Raw genomic sequence first — 18,273 nt, forward strand, 5'->3', positions numbered from 1 at the left:
TCTACATTTAGTAAAAAGAGACACACAGGTATTCAAACTTCACACCAGCAGACAGTCCAATCAGGAGGGAGGGCTGCTGGAGACACCCTCCCACTAAGGTAATACACAAACACATACATCCCATAATAGTTAGTTAAACAATCAACAACCCCCGTCCCACCTATCTCCTAAACATGTCTACACAGTCTGAGCCAAAGCCCACACAATATTAAGACAGATCACCATGTACCCCTAACAGGCAGAGGGTGATTTACATATAAGAGGGATATGGGGAGCTGATACAGGGGTCTTCCCACCTCTCCAAAGTGAGCTGGGTTCTCTGGGCCCCCCACCCGAAGTGACTCCCGTCACAACAATCATCAGACTTGGACCTCTGCTGGCTAAAAATTTTAATGACCGAACCTCTGAATTTTAATTCAATACCCCTGCTGTATACAAATTAAATTTAGCATTTTTTTCAAACAAATAGACTTCTACTTTGTTATAAAACCTATCCAATAAAATTTCCTAATAAATTTAGGTCAAAATGTACTTTGCTAAAAAAAAAAAAAAAATCTCAGTAGGGTATATTTACTGCTTCCAGACCTCCCTAGTGCAGAAATACTGCTATAGGGCGTCACGGGTGCGCAAAATCATGTATATGTACCTGATTTTGCATTTCTAGATAAGGGGCCAGCAGGAAGCGCATGCACCCTACCCACGCCACCATTTGCGGTCAAGGTTGTCAATTACCAGGTCCCGGATGGTGATTACTCGCCGGCGCCCGGTGATTACCGAGGATCTCCGACAGGGAGAACTATTTTGTTTACTAACAGTTCTCTTCCCTGTCAGCTCGGGCACACTGCTTTACACAGCACTTGGATGGCTTCCAAGGCAGTGTACTTACAGTGAAGCAGACAGACACTGCCCCACAGTAAAACATACCAAGCACACACTTAACCCTTTGATCGCCCCCTCATGTTAACCCCTTCCTGCCCAATGTCAGTGCTTTTTTTTTTATAGTACGGATTACTGTATTGGTGTCACTGGGAATGTCAGTGACACAAAGTCAGAATGTCCGCGGCAGTCCCACTATAAGTCGCTGATCGCCACCATTACTAGTAACAAAAAAAAAACAAAAAACCTCAGTATGTATACCGCCATTTGTAAACACTATAACTTTAACGTAAACCAATTAATTTGCACGTATTGGGATTTTTTTTTAGCAAAGACATTTTATCAGAATACATTTTGGCCTAAATTTGATTTTGAAAAACATTTTTTTTACTGGGCATGTTTAATGGCAAAAAGTCAAAAATATTGTTTTATTTCTCAAAATTGTCAGTCTTTTTTTTCATAGCACAAAAAATAAAAACCACACAGGCGATCAAATATCACTGAAAGAAAGCTCAATTCGTGGGCAAAAAAAATTTCATTTTGGTGCAGTGTTGCATGAACGTGCAATTATCAGTTAAAATAACAGAGGGCAGTAACGCAGAAAATGGCCTGTTCAGGAAGGGGGGGGTAAATCCTCAGGAGTTCAAGTGGTTAATTGGTTTGTGTGAAAGTTATATCATCTACAAATTATGGTATATTTGAAAATTGATCAATTCTGATGTAGTGACAGCCTATTTCATTTCTTGAGGCCCTAAACAGTACAAACAACCCCCCCCCCCCATGACCCCTTTTTGGAAAGTAGGCAATCTGAGGTATTCAGTAAGAGGCATGGCGAGTTGTTTGAGCTGCAAAATGAAGAAATTAAATAAAATGTGTTTTTCCTTTTTTTAAACATACTGTGACCAGTGCAGAACAGTAGACGTGCAATTTGGTACGTTCAGATTTGTTTTTCGGACAAAAATTTAATTATCGGAGATTCAGATGTATCTAAATCTCCGAATAGACATAGCAATGAATCTGAACAAATCCAAAAGTTATAACAACATTTTCGGATTCATTCAGAAGAGCTAGATAAAGAGCAGGCAGATGCTGCATCCTTAACCACTAGGGGACTGCCCACAGTACATTTACTGCGGCAAAGTGGCCCCTGTAGGCAGGATCACGTTTATAAACGTCATCCTGTTTACATGGTAGGGGGCGTGCGTGACCGCCCTGCCCGCGGAACTGGAGGTGTCAATTACCGGGTTCTGGCGATTGCCGGCAAACACTGACACGGAGCACAACTGCATTGTTTTCAATGCAGCTCTTCTTCCTGTCAGTTTCCAGCACACTGTTCCGGAGAGCAGAGATTAGCTTTCCGGGACACTGTGTAACTGTGAAGCACACACCCCCTTCCCACTAGTAAAACACTCCCCTCACACAGTTAACCCTTTGATTGCCTAAAAATGTTAACCACTTCCTCCCCAGAGCCATTAGTAGTGTCAGTGCTTTTTTTTTTATTTGCACTGATCACTGTATTGGTGTCACTGGGGATGTCAGTGACCCCAAGTCAGTTCCCCCCCCCCCCCCAATGTCAGAATGTCCACCGCAGTCCCGCCACAAGTCGCTGATCGCAGCCATAAGTCACTGATAGTCACTGACCGCCACTATTATCAGTATACAAAAAAAATCCAGTATCTATACCGCCATTTGTAAACGCTATAACTTTCACGTAAACCAATTAATTTACAGGTATTGGGATTTTTTTTAAACAAAGACATATCGCAGAATACATTTTGGCATACATTTATGATGAAATTTGATCTTTACATTTTTTTACTGTACATATTTTATAGCAAAAAGTCCAAAATATTGTTTTTTTTCTCAAAATTGACGGCCTTTTTTTATAGCGCAAAAAATAAAAACCGCACACGCGATCAAATACCACCAAAAGAAAGCCCAATTCATGGGGAAAAAAAAAGATGTAAATTTCATTTTGGTGCAGCTTTGCATGACCGAACAATTGTCAGTTAAAATAACGCAGCGCCATAACACAAACCACTTATGTAATCGCTTCCTGACCGCCCTATAGCACAAATACTGCTACAGGGCAGCACAGGTGCGCAAAATCACATATATAGGTGAATCATGCTCCGATGGTTTTCACACCTCTCCCAGATTGCCCATCAGTACACCAGTCATCACATTTAACCCCTCGATTGCCAGGAAGACGCTCATACACAATAAACCTCCATTGCTAGTATAGTGTCTGAACGGATCAATATCTTTGATCAGATCAGCACTATACCAGCGTTCACATTAGTATAGCATCCCCAAAAATGCAGTTAGCAGGATCAGCCCCGGCACCTGCCAGCACCTACGGTTAGCCCCTACACTTACCCCCCCCCCCTCAGCAAGTGCAGTGTCAGTAGGTCACTGTCACTTGATACGACGCGGTGAGTCCCTTAAGTGCAGTACAAGCTGGTGCGGTGGGGAGCACAAGTATTGTCCTGCAGCCACCAAGAATTGACACACAGGCCCGTAGAGCCCCTAGTATCCTTCCTGATGTGCTTGCAAATCCCGACTGGCAGCCCACAAATTCTGCAGCACCAGTACTTCCCCCATTCACTACCCAACCCAGAATTCAGGTGGAAATAGCAAAATTAACCACTCCCCTTGATTTTTTGGAGCTGTTTTTCACGGAAGATCTGTATGCATTGATTGTGGATCAAAGCAATTTATATGCACAACAATGCATCGCCGCCAACCCAAATTCAAACCTTGCCAGACCATTTGCATGGAAACTCATTACGGTTTCCGAATTTTAATTTTTTTTGGACCTAACCCTCAACATGGGCATTACTTAAAAAAATTAATTGCGGTTGTATTGGTCCACAGACCCCATTCATCATATGCCCATGGTCAGGCATAGATATGAGAGTATAATGTGTTTTATGCATTTCAACAATACACTCTGTCGTCCTCGGGGTGACCCTGAATTTGACCACCTCTAAAAAATTCAGCCCCTCACAAATCACCATAACCAAAAAATTTGCAGATATCTATACTCCCCAGCAAAAAATCTGCGTTGATGATTCCCTCATTAATTTTTCTGGCCGCCCTGCATTCAAACAATTTCTCCCCAGCAAGCGTGCCAGATATGGGGTCAAGATGTATTAGACCTGTGAGAGGACAACAGGCTATACGTATAAGTTTCGGATTTATGAGGGAAAAGATTGTCACGTGGAGCCCCTCAGATGCCCAGGCTACATGGGGAGCAGTGGCAAGATAGTTTGGGACTTGGTGTTATCCTTTTCCCATATGGGGTACCACTTATACGTGGACAATTTTTATTCAAGCGTCCCACTATTTAGACATTTGTACAATCTTGGAACTGGCGCATGTGGCACCGTATGACCTAATGTGTGCCCACCATTAGAAGTGGGTGGATGCAGGGTGGTATATTCTAATGGTGGGCATACCACACACTTTTTCTGGCAGAGATTTCTTCTTTTTTTCATTCAGTCCACAGGCTGCATACAAAAAAAAAAAACAAAAAAAACATAGCATATACAGTAATACCTTGGTTTACGAATGCCTCTGTTAACGTAATTTTTGGTTTACGAATGAAAATCCATTGAAAATAATGTATGTCAGTGCTGATTTTTTAAAAGCAATTGCCGTCTTTTTTTTTTCTTCACTATAGCTCGCAACATTATCTGTCACTTTCCCCAGAGCTAAAGGATACTTTGTATCTTTTAAGAAACTGAAAAGAAACATTGTTTCTTTTAACTTGGGGAAATAAACTAAAAGCAACTTTCTCTCTTTTAGCTGGAGGGAGAAAGTGACAGCTGAATTTCTGAACTACTGTATAGTGAAGAAAAAAAAAAAAAGCGGTAATTACATTTAAAAACTTTACAAATTTCTTGCTATACGAAATGTCCTGCAGAACGAATTAAATTCGTAAACCAAGGTACTGGTACACCACTGGACTTTGAATGGTTATACCAGGATGATGCCTACAGCTGCAGGCATCATCCTGGTAAAGTTTTTTCAGCCGGCGATCGGCTTTCATGTAAAAGCAATCCTAGTGCCTAATTAGCTGCAGGATTGCTTTTACAAGCAGTGGAAGATGCCCCCTCCCCCACTGCCATCTCGGGCAGTCCTGTGCCATCAGGACAACCTGAGCATGCAGCCGGTATTTCTTCCAGCTGACCATAGAGCTGATTGGAGACCAGAACGGTGCCAATCATCTCTATAGCCTTAGAAATCAGAAGCTACGAGCATTTCATCACTTCAGTTTCACAGGATATAAACAGAGCGATTTGTAAATTGGGAAAGCATCTGATCACACCGATCTTGGTTTGATTAGATAATGTAAGGGCAGAGGAGATATCTAGAGTCTGATAGAAACCAGATTTATTAAAAAAAAAAAAAAAAAGAATAGATGACAATGGCCATTATTAGTTATAGGGGATATTTGTGATAGCATTAAAAGTGATAAAAAAAAAAAATGAAGGGGACAGTGTAAAAATAATAATAAAAAAAAAAAGCAAAGTGCCCTTATTGCCCCGCGCACCTGCGTTCGTCGACCCTGTGCCAGTATGGAAACCGTGGTTGCACCATGCATGTGAGGTATCACCACGAACGTCAGATCAAGGGCAGTAATTCTAACACTAGACATCCTTTGTAAATCTAAAATGCTAGCTTGTAAAGGCTTTTAAAACGTTACCTATGGATATTAAAAACATATGCAGTTTGTCACCATTGCATGGGGCATGCGCAATTTTAAAGCATGTCATGTTTGGTATCTATTTACTCGGCATACCATCATCCTTTATACTTTACCAAATAATTGGCCAATATTTTGTGTTTTTGTGCATTAAAAGTAAAAAAAAAGTGTATATTTTTGTTTCAAATTGCGTTTGAAAAATTGCTGCACTAGTACTATGTGACAAAAAATTGCAGCACCCACCATTTTATGCACTAGGGTGTTTGCTTTAAAAAAATATATAATGTTTGGGGTTTAAATTAATTTCCTAGCAAAAAATACAGATTTTTTCATGTGAACAAAAAGTGTCAGAAAAGGCTTGGTCTTCAGGTGGTTAGAAGAATGAGTGGTGTGTAGCATAATCTTCTAATGCTGGGCATAAAATGCCGCCACCCCCCAAAACAACCCCTTTTTGGAAAGTAGACACCCAAACTATTTGCTGAGAGGCATGTTGAATCAATAGAAGGATTTATTTTTTACCACAAGTTTTTGGAAAATGACAAACGAAAAAATTTTTCTTTTTTTACACACAATTGTCACTTAAATGATTTATTGCTCACACATGCCATGCGTATATGTGGAATTACTCCCCAAAATACATTCTGCTACTTCTCCCAAGTATGGGGGTACCACATGTGAAAGACGTTTTGGCAGTCTAGCCAAGGACAGGACCCCAAAATCCATCAGGCTTTTAAAAGGGCTTTATTTCCTCATTACACTTACTGACTACCTATAACAGTTTCGGAGGCCCTGAAATGCCAGGATAGCACCAACCCCCCCCCCCAAATGACCACTTTTTGGAAAGTAGACACCCCATGAAATTTGATAAGAAGCATGGTATTTTGCAGATCTTGTTTGTTGCCACAAGTTTTTGAAAATTGAAGAAAAAAAAACAAAAACATTTTTTCTTTTTTTATATTTCAAAACCTTGTGCGAAAAAATTAGATCTGCAAAATACTCACAATGCCTCTTTTTAAATTCCTTGGGGTTTCTACTTTCCAAAAAGGGGTAATTTGGGGGGGTTTGGCATTTCAGGGCCTTCGAAACTGTGATAGGTAGTGAGGAAGTGAAATGAGGAAGTTACTCACCTTCAGGCTTTCAACGTGGTCATTGGATTTCAGTCTCCTGTATGTGGCTAGGCTCCCAAAAAGTCTCACAGATGTGGTACCCCCATACTCGGTAGAAGTAGCAGAATGTATTTTGGGGTGTAATTCCACATATACCCATGGCTTGTGCGAGCAATATATCATTTAAATAACAACTTTGTGTAAAAAGAAAAAATCTTCCATGGACTCAATATTCCTCTCAGCAGATAGCTTAGGGTATCTACTTTCCGAAAAGGGATCATTTGGGGGTGTTTGTACTAACCTGGTATTTTAGCACCTCAAGAAATGTGATGGGCAGTCAGAAAGTAAAAGATGTGTAAATTCCATTATCTATACCATAGTTTGTAGACGCTATAACTTTCACACAAAGCAATAAATATACACTTATTGGGATTTTTTTTAACCAAAAACATGTAGCAGAATACATTTTGGCCTAAATGTATGACAAAATTTTAGTTTTTTTGGATATTTTTTATGGCAGAAATGAGAAAATATCTTTTTTTAAAAATAGTTTTTTCTCAAAACATATTTTTGTTTATAGCGCCAAAAATAAAAAGTGCACAAGTGATCAAATACAACCAAAAGAAAGCTCTATTTTTGTGAAAAAAAGGACAAATTTTGTTTGGGTACAGCATTGCATGACCGCGCAATTATCAGTTAAATTAGTGCAGCGCAGAGTAGCAAAAAGAGGTCTGGTCATTAAGGGGGGTAAATCCTCTAGAGCAGTGGTTCTCAACCTTCCTAATGCGACGACCCTTTAATACAGTTCCTCATGTTGTGGTGACCCCCAACCATAAAATTATTTTCGTTGCTACTTCATAACTGTAATTTTGCTATTATGAATCGCAATGTAAATATCTGATATGCAGGATGTATTTTCATTGTTACAAATTGAACATAGTAATTAATCACAGTAATCAATCACAAAAACAATATGTTACATGATTTTACTCCTCTAGAGCAGTGGTTCTCAACCTTCCTAATGCCGCAACCCTTTAATACAGTTCCTCATGTTGTGGTGACCCCCAACCATAAAATTATTTTCATTGCTACTTCATAACTGTAATTTTGCTACTATTATGAATCGTAATGTAAATATCTGATATGCAGGATGTATTTTCATTGTTACAAATTGAACATAGTAATTAATCACAAAAACAATATGTTACATGATTTTACAGTACATGGTTTTACATTTACCCAGTAATAATTCATGAAGTGTCGTTTTACCTCCAATACTGCTGCTTTCAACACAGCAGCTGCTTTCTACACAGTAGCTGCTCTTTACACGTGTGACTGGTCCACATAAGTACATTATGGCACCAACCCTGTCACATACACCTGTATTTGTACGGGGTGTATGTGACGGGGTTGGCGCGATGATATCATCACGGCGGGTACTCGTATGTGGGCGGACCAACCTGGAGACGGATAGAGGAGCGGTGTCTCGATTCCTAAGACCATCAGAAATGTGTTTTTTCCGATGGTCTTAGGCGACCCCTGTGAAAGGATCATTCGACCCCCAAAGGGGTCGCGACCAACAGGTTGAGAACTGCTGCTCTAGAGGGTAAGTGGTTAACAGCCATAACTCTTTTTCTGTCTCAGCGGGATTCTCTGCTGTCAGCAAAATGTAAACAAAAGAAGTGTTGGGGGGGGGGGAAAAAAAAGTGTGCCCCCCCCCAGCCATACCAGCACTCTCGGGAATAGTATGGATTTTGAGGAGAACCCTACACCAAAAAAAATTGCTTGGGTCCACCCAAAATTCATATCAGACCTAAGGACCTTGGCAGGCCAAAAAAAGGATGGGAGGGCACACGCCCTCTACTTGCAGGGGGTGGTTTGGGGAAGTGGGGGTTTCTCCCCAAAGCACCTTGTCCCAATGTTGATGTGGGCCTTGTTGTGGGGACATGCCCTGTCTCTGCCAAATGACAGGTAGGCAAGGGGATAGGGTCACCTGGTGACTCTGCCCCCATGTTTACCTGTCATTCTGCGTGTGTCGCTGGACATGACATGTTGTGTTTAGCGGTCATTGACATTGTATTTACTTTGAAAGACTTTTTTTTTTGTCAAAAAGCTTTATTTTTCACTTTTGACACTTTTTTGGTGACTGGGTAGGGGTACTCATTCATAGAGAAAAACTCACTCCTGAAGGTGAGCAATATTGACTAGGCCTCACATAGCGACGCTCTGGAAGTATTCCAGTCAGGCTTCATGAGGTACGTAAATGGCCTACACCTATAGCAAGGGTATTAGGCAGCTTTAGTCAGAGCTGCGCAGTTTGTTTTTTATCTACAGCTACCCCTTATCTGCATAGACATATAGTCACCGTCTGAAATAGCACTGCAAATTTAAAACCATCTGGCCACTATACCAAATAGCAAATGAAATGACTAGGTAATCTGCTACATTCCTTTTGAACCTGCCTTCGTAGAACACATGGTTTCAATATGTTTATTGCTGAACTCATACTGTATATATATATGGCTCATATATTGGATTGTATTTGTGGCACTAACCAACACATATAGATGCCCACCAGCACCTAGACATAGTTTTCTTGACTTATCCCTCTGTCCTTAGATGACGAATTAACTCCTTATGGATGTTTATGAAAGCGATGGTAAATACTTTCAGTTTCAGCAAAGCAATCTGTGCTTTACCAAAAAGACAGGAAAGTGTACTAATCTGTATACTTTGGGAATGTTTCCTCTGAAACGAAGAATTTAATCTCAGAAGTAGCTGACTTAGAAACATTAGAATGAGTCTTTATTATTATTTTTTTTTTAGCTTTTTTTTTTAGAAAAAAATTAAAATAGGTCAACAAATTGGAGATAACTGTAGGCTTACTACTGTACTGCTACATAAAGTCATCTTTTCCTATTTAGTTTGAGTAGCAGTATTGACTGAACAAACACACAAAGAAAATATATACATAAAATGCAATTTGAAATGGGATAGAGAATCCTATCCCAGAGGTGTAGGATACTGGAAATGAGTTTGCATCAGACACCGTGAAAGGGAATCTAGAATAAGGGATGGGGGGTTGAGTAAATAAAGAAATCTGTGCTTTTATGTGAAATAGGATTATCTAAAAATAAAAGCCTCTTTATTTGAGAGAATTTGCTGCACAGTAACTCAAAAGATCATTCTAACATCCATAAAACGCCTTTCGTTTGTAATAGCTTTTTCTGATGTAATGCCACATTCAACTGTTCCAGCGATTTAAAAATCTCTATATTGTATAAGGGTATAGAAAAAATAATTTTTTTCAGCCTAAAAATGTCACATACAAAAGGAAATGTCACCGCTGTATCTCTGCTACACGCCTGCATGTTTGTTGACGAGACGGATGGTGTCCCTTTATCAGGGCAGCTGAGAAAATGAAAAGAACATCCCAGCTGATAAGGACAGCACAGACATGCAATTTTACACCTCTGATACACAATGCTTATAAAATGTATTACAACAAACTTCACAACTGTCAAGGAGCTGTTTTGTGTGGATTAAATACAATTTAAGTTTATTAGAGAGGCAACACAACAGCCAATGTGATTAAGACAGTAAACAGTACTATCATAAAGACAGGTGATATATGTACATGATATGTATGCTTGTGTTATACTAGATCCATTGCAATCTTTGGCTCCATAATCTAAAAGTAATGGCAGGAACTGAAATTCACAAAATCAAGCAAAGTTTTTCTCATCTTCAAACAACCAGGGTTTTCACATTTATTGATAATATAGGTAATAGGTGTGAAACAAGCATAAAAGAGTAACAGACAGTAGGGGAGGACTCTGAAACAACACAAGGTAATGATGATGAACTACTGGTAATGTCCTATTAGGAAAGTAGCATCAGTTTAATCTAGGTTCATAAATACCTTTTAAACTACCATTTCAAATATGCATGTTCCGACTGTTGTTGGCAACAACATTTTACTGTCCTTTGTGTTAGCTATTGTATAGATGCACTCTGAATGGTTTGAAATACATCATAAAGCTGTGATTGTGTTTTTTTTTTTTTTTTAAATTCAAGTCATGTAATAACAAACTAAACAGTAGCATTTCAAGTATTTATTTTACGGTAGTTTTACAAATCATTCAAACTGTACAGTAACATATTATAAACACCATTTACAAAACCAGAATGCAGCCTCATGATCCATAGCATTAAAATCTGCAGGAAGGAGCAACACACCCAATACAAGTAAAAATCCTTTGATATAACTAATTTGAAAATCCTATTTTGGGGCATAGCATTTTTAAGAGAGTTACTCATAGTAACCTGCAATACATCAATCTTTTACATCATTCAGAACAATAAAGGATGTTTTTTTTACTGGCCAGTATGAATTACTAGATTTGCCTGAACAAGTAAAAATCCCTGCAGGCTTATCCTTCAAGTGGTTCTAACAGCAAGTTATTAACCTAAATGCATTCTATGCATCCAGGTAAAAAGCCTGACCCTCCTTATACTTACCAGAGTCCCATCTCGATCCAGTAACGTGCATAAAAGAGGTGGCTCTCCTGGATCTCGCTCTCTGCTCATTGGCTCACACAGAAGCAGGAGCCATTGGATCCTGCTGCTGTCAATTACACCTCCGGTAGGGGTCCCAAAAAGAAGAGGATCATGTGTGCTCTGTGCAAAACAACACAGCACAGAGCAGGTAAGTAGAACATTATTATATTTTTTTTTAAACACATTTCCAATCACTTTAACAGTGCACTAGTCTGATTTGATACATATTATCACAAAGTTTAAAAGGGAGAGAGCCTACACTGTATATGTAAATGTCATATGCCTAAAAAGTAAAGTACAAAGAACAGAGTTGAAGTGAAATGTGAAGCCTATGCCTGACACACTGAGGTTTCTTTTGCATAGGATGGCTTGCTATCCATTTTATGGATTATAAAACTGAGTATCTGCAGGTCTCACAATTTGAAAAATTGCAGTATTTTAGCATAAAGGTTTTTGACAGGTTTACTTGAAGTTATGCACTTGAAGACACAAATGGTGGTTCATTATTATATGAAAATTGTCTTCACTGGCATTGTCTTCACTGGCATCTTTCAAACAAGGTAACTGTCGAATGTCTGGAGTTTATAGCTTGATACACTGTCCAGTACCCATTCGCGTGTGACAACCAGAGTATGGTACCGCTTCTGCATAGCTGTAAAACATCAATTTTCGAAATATTAAAATTGCACTGCTAAAGATTAAATGACCTTCTACCCTGTAACTATGGCAAAATAGCAAGGCCATAGGTTATCGTATAAAACATGAGTAAACTCATGTGATACCAAAGATTGTTTCCATTTCTTATGTATATTAGTAAATTATGATGTGAAAAAATACTACCACTCCTGTACATAAGACCATCACATATGTATGTCTTAGTTGTTTAGAGGGAACATGGCAGAGCCCAGAAACAATGGTGTACTTTCTGGCTTTTAATGGCTGAAAACTGCCATGTTCATTTTGTGGTACCAAAAACTGTATTTACAGTGGGTTAGGAGTGCCAGGACCCCAGAAACAACCCCAAAATTAATATTTAGAAAAGTAGACCACTCAAGATTTTTGCCAGGAAGTATAACTTAGACTCTGAACCCCAATTTCTAAGAATACCTGGCAGAAAACTGGGAAAAACCAGTAAAGTGATTATAAACTCTCACATTGTAAAAAAACCCATTCAAATTACATAAGAGCTGGGGTAGCAGAAACCACAGCACACTGTTCTTTCCAGTAAAAGGCTGTGCATGGGGATTTTGGGGGGTTGACAGCAGAAGTATGATCATTGGAGGAGTTCCCAGGACACCTAGAGAACTGACCACACGCTGCTCTTATGCCTAGTGTGATCAGTTTTCAATAGGAAAGCAAAGGGACTGGCAGGAACACCAGAGATTTCACACATAGGAAGCAATACAAATACAAAGAAGAGAGGATACTTTTTCATACTTGTACACAGTACAGCAGGCGTTTATATCAGGAATATGAAATGTTGGGTGGACATATTCTCTAAATACAACATTTCCAACAAAAGCATAATTTTAGTGACAGGTTTCATATACATAATTATTACAGCCTTAGATTTTATTGAGAATAAGTAGTCAAAAATATTGAAAACCTTGCACGTTTCTGTAATTTTTCCCAGTGCAACATTTAATTAATTTGTGCACTCTCATAATTTTCCATCAAAACATATTCAGCACCATCTGCTGGTCAATATCACATTTGTGTGAGTTTTTTGTAATGCAGTAGAATTGTAAAGCGAACTAAAATCACCTGGAATCCCAGATCGTTTTTTTTATTTTAGCGATGTATACTCTAACATGGTTTTTGCAGGACAGAGTGTTTATTTGGTAGCAAATTCAGATACAGTGGGGCAAAAAAGTATTTAGTCAGCCACCAATTGTGCAAGTTCTCCCACTTAAAAAGATGAGAGAGGCCTGTAATTGGCATCATAGGTAGACCTCAACTATGAGAGACAAAATGAGAAAAAAAAATCCAGACAATCACATTGGCTGATTTGGAAAGAATTTATTTGCAAATTATGGTGGAAAATAAGTATTTGGTTAGTATCAAAAGTTCATCTCAATACTTTGACCTCTGTCACTGCCAACAAAGGATATATAACAAACGTCTCCTGTAAGTCTTCAGAAGGTTGGCACACACTGTTGCTGGTATGTTGGCCCATTCCTCCAAGCAGATCTCCTCTAGAGCAGTGATGTTTTGGGGCTGTCGCTGGGCAACACGGACTTTCAACTCCCTCCAAAGGTTTTCTATGGGGTTGAGATCTGGAGACTGGCTAGGCCACTCCAGGACCTTGAAATGCTTCTTACGAAGCCATTGCTTCATTGCTCGGGCAGTATGTTTGGGATCATTGTCACATGTTGGAAGATCCAGCCACGTTTCATCTTCAATGCTCTTGCTGATGGAAGGAGGTTTGCACTCAAAATCTCACAATACATGGCCCCATTCATTCTGTCCTGTACATGGATCAGTCGTCCTGGTCCCTTTGCGGAGAAACAGCCCCAAAGCATGATGTTGCCACCCCCATGCTTCACAGTAGGTATGGTGTTCTTTGGATGCAACTCAGCATTCTCTCTCCTCCAAGTTGTGTTTCTACCAAACAGTTCTATTTTGGTTTCATCTGACCATATGACATTCTCCCAATCCTCTTCTGGATCATCCAAATGCTCTCTAGCAAACTTCAGACGGGCCCAGACATGTACTGGCTTAAGCAGGGGGACACGTCTTGCACTGCAGGATCTCAGTCCCTGGCGGCGTAGTGTGTTACTGATGGTAGCCTTTGTTACGTTGGTCCCAGCTCTCTGCAGGTCATTCACTAGGTCCCCCCGTGTGGTCCTGGGATTTTTGCTCACTGTTCTTGTGATCATTTTGACCCCACGGGGTGAGATCTTTTGTGGAGCCCCAGATCGAGGGAGATTATCAGTGGTCTTGTATGTCTTCCATTTTCTAATTATTGCTCCCACAGTTGATTTGTTCACACCAAGCTGCTTGCCTATTGCAGATTCAGTCTTCCCAGCCTGGTGCAGGTCTACAATTTTGTTTCTGGTGTCCTTCGACAGCTCTTTGGTCTTCACCATAGTCGAGTTTGGAGTGTGACTGTATAAAGTTGTGGACAGGTGTCTTTTATACTGATAACAAGTTCAAATAGGTGCCATTGATACAGGTAATGAGTGCAGGACAGAGGAGCCTCTTAAAGAAGAAGGTACAGGTCTGCGAGAGCCAGAAATCTGGCTTGTTTATGGTGGAAAATAAGTATTTGGTCACCTACAATTTGCAAATAAATTCTTTCCAAATCAGCCAATGTGATTGTTTGGATTTTTTTTCTCATTTTGTCTCTCATAGTTGAGGTCTACCTATGATGCCAATTACAGGCCTCTCTCATCTTTTTAAGTGGGAGAAATTACACAATTGGTGGCTGACTAAATACTTTTATGCCCCACTGTACATATATTTTTAATTTCTTGGGTTTTGAGAATAAATAAATTAAATTATAATTAAAATTTAGGGGGAACATTTTTTTCAATACTTTTTTTTTTTTTGGGGGGGGGGGTTAGGTGAAGCATGTACGAGGTTTTGACAGGCACCCGCTACCACTTCTGGGTCAGACCACCGCAGCAATCTGAGCCAGAAGTCCCCCCCCCCTTCCCCCTCAGCCTTCTGGGACCTGTGAAGTGTCTGTGGGACCATTCACAAAATGCAGCGAGCTTTGCACATGCGCAGTAGGAATCCGGCTGTGAAGCCACAAGGAAAACTCATAAGCTTTCAGCCACAAAGGATGCCGGGACTTGTAGTTCATTCATTCATAGATCCCATTAATAAAATAGGTGGAACATGTAACATTACCAAAGGTGAACTTATCCTTTAAGTAGTTTTAGTTGTGAAAATGTGGAACAGACTTTCACAGAAGCGGATTCTAACCAACTCTGTTTATTGCTTCAAAATAGCTGAATGTGTTTCCTATTGCACAAAATATAACAGGCTATTACAATTTACATTAAACAACACTACAAGAAATATCCTAATTGCCGTTAGGGATAAATACACTTTACGTAATGGCCAAAGAAATAAGTTGCGCATGCATGCAGAAAATGCATTACCTACTGTGAACCTTTTTATTTATATTATTTATTTTTAAGATTGAGGTGTAAACGTAATGCAGAATTCCAGACTTCTACACACAACTTTTATTGGTCAAAAAAAGAAAAATCCCAGAGGTGTTTCATAGCAACTGTCTGTGTGCTCTACCCTGGCCCTGTAAGTGCTCCTACCTTCTTCCACCTGAGATGATTTTTAGCAGGAATAAGCATGCAAAAATGGCCTACAATAATAATAAAATGTGAAGACACACAATATAGGTTTATTATTTCACAAAAGGAGATACATACAGTAGGAGTTCAAACACTCTTCTTTTATATCAGCAAGCTTTCCGCAGACCTGAAAGCAAAACTTTTTTCCCCATTTTAGATAGCTTGTTGGGGGGTGGAGAGCTTTCACTTCACTTCCAGCCCCATAGCCACAACAAGAAGTGAGAAGAAATTACTGGTAGTCACCAGAACTAGTGTCCCCATTGGAAAATGTCCTCCCATTCCGGTTTTAGTGAGTAGTGCAAATTTGGACGTTTTCTTTCACTCTTTGGGCCAGAAACGGCACTATGCAAGTGCAGTAATTCCTGATTTTTAGAAATTCTGGTGGCCTCACAGAAAGACATTTGAAAATTGTCTGCTTTATGAAAAACCAGAGCAACTTAAAGTAGTTCTAAATGCTGAAGGTTTTTTACGTATGAGACACACAGAGCTTGGCTCGGACCCTCCGCCTCCTCACTAGTTATGATTGACAGCAGCGGGAGTCAAAGAACACAGCATGCTTGTATGCTCATAAAGCACTACATGATGGTTCATGCTCTTTCCTGCCAATGGTTTATCACTGTTAAATCAGAAAAGACGAGACAATTTCACAATAATTTATCAATCTGTCCAGCTGATTACCTCACACACTTGCTTCAACTTCAAGCAAAAACAGACTTTTGTACAACTGTGTTGGAAGTCACATGGCAACTCATGTACATGTACCTTTAGACTACGCATCACTAAATAGCAGACCGCGGTCTGGACCCAATTACTGTCCCATACGGGCTGCAACAGTCGCACCATTTAGGAGCCTGTTCTTCTCCCAGCGGTAAACACTGTCATCTTCACAGAGCTGAGAGTGGGGGACAGGACAGTTCTGGAGGGAGGGTGGGAGCTGCCTAAGGTAAACAAGCACGTGATTGGTTGCTAGAATGCAGGGCAGTGCAAGCAACTAATCACCTGCTTGCAGCTCCTGCCCTCCATTTAGACCTGCTGCATCTTCCACACTCCCAGCTGTGTAAGATAGGGGAGATGTGAACGGGGGGCTGAGATCAGTCATATGAAGGAGGGTAATGTGTGAGAGCAAACTGAGAACAGTAATGTGGGAAGGGGGTGGAGGTGGAATGAGTACTGTAATGTGTGTGGGGGCTGAGTACTGTATTGGGGAAGGAGGTGTGTGAGTACTGTATTTGGGAAGGAGGTGTGAGTACTGTAAAGGGGGGGGCTGAGTACATTAATGTGGGGGAGCGGAGTGCTGTAATGAGGAGGGGGAGGCTGAGGACAGCAATGTGGGGGGGGGGTGAGGAGGGGACTGAGTACTGTAATTGGGTGCGGAGGATTGTAATGTAGGGGGGCTGAGGACAGAAATGTGGGGGGGGGGGGCTGAGTACAGTACTGTTGGAGGGGGTTGATGTCAATGGGGTATAAGAACACTACTGTGAAGGGGGATCTTGATCTGAAGGGGAGGGAACTTTTATGTGCAGTGGGAACTGCGGACACTGATGTAAGGACTGTGATATGGGGCTTGGTTTAGATCTGTGCATGCGCATTTAGGTCAGCCCATAATTTTATTGATCTGCACTACCAGTGAGAAATGCGGGGAAAGTAATCCCCTGACCCTTTTTTTAAAATGAAACAACACCAAGTGGCATGGTGCTGCAGGGCCATGTGGTTTGGTGCACGCATGTACTAAAGTGTGGCATATGCCTCTGAGGGTCAGGAACATGTGCAATTTTGCCTGCATTCCCCAGCTGCAGAGATAGGGATGCCTATGAGGAGAGGGTGCTATAATGTGAAGGATATGAGTCATATCACAAACATGGGATTCGGACGTCTGCTGGAAGATGATTTTACTAACCAGACTACTATGACTTTTAATTCAGTACCCCTTCTTTAAACCAAACTACAAGTCAAATAAGAGGAATAAGAAATAGGAGAATATACTTGCAGCTAAATTGTCATTACATATAGATCTTACCCATGTAGTTTGACTTCCCATCTGGTTGCATGACCACCAGAGATGTGGTTCCCTATGGAGAAAAAAAACAGAATTACAATTTTTTTTTATTTAACTGTGAATAAAATGACTCTGCATGTAGTGGAAGAAAATAGTGAGGCACATGACACCAGGCCTCTTGTGTTACAGGTGTTCTTCTTGTCCACAAGTCATGTAACAATCTGACTATAACCATAACCAACTAACTTTAGAAACAGTACATTAATATATACATTATGTGCAACACTTCTTATATCAACATTACTGCAGAGGATGTAATATGGCTTTGAATGTCAGAAAGGGGTATGTCGCCATAGTATTTCAGTACAATAATATATACACAGCATATATCAACATTACTGCAGAGACTGTAACATGGTTATAAATATTGGAAAGCGGTACATGGCCATAGAAGCAGCAGAAATGCGAGCACATACTGAGTAATCTTCAAAAACCTTATGCCATACAAAGTGCTATTTTATAGACCAGCTATCTGTTCTTTCCTTATATTGTTTCTGGCACTTGGGGAGTTAGTGATTATAAATGATTCCTACTTTTCTCTGGCATATCTAAGATACATTACAATCTGACACAATTAAAGTACAGCTGCTATGAGAAAAATGTAGATTGTAATTTCTGACCTATAATGAAAATGTGATTTCGCTA

General features: G+C 40.1%; 1 protein-coding gene across 1 annotated transcript in view; it reads right to left on the reverse strand.

Annotated features, from left to right (window-relative positions):
• Positions 1 to 10,222: 10,222 nt before the first annotated feature.
• BRCA1 (BRCA1 DNA repair associated) overlaps positions 10,223 to 18,273 on the reverse strand; it is a 265,311-nt gene continuing 257,260 nt past the window's right edge. Inside the window, exons 12-13 of the mRNA XM_089657153.1 lie at positions 17,590 to 17,641; positions 10,223 to 11,905 (exon numbers count right to left, since the gene is read on the reverse strand). Of these exons, the coding sequence (XP_089513279.1) occupies positions 11,805 to 11,905; positions 17,590 to 17,641 (153 nt within the window). The 3' untranslated portion in view covers positions 10,223 to 11,804. The remainder of the gene's footprint in view (positions 11,906 to 17,589; positions 17,642 to 18,273) is intronic.

The sequence above is a fragment of the Staurois parvus genome, unplaced genomic scaffold (genome assembly GCF_062004578.1).
Source record: "Staurois parvus isolate SC_StPar_1 unplaced genomic scaffold, SC_StPar_1.0 ptg000971l, whole genome shotgun sequence".
Taxonomy (NCBI): domain Eukaryota; kingdom Metazoa; phylum Chordata; class Amphibia; order Anura; family Ranidae; genus Staurois; species Staurois parvus.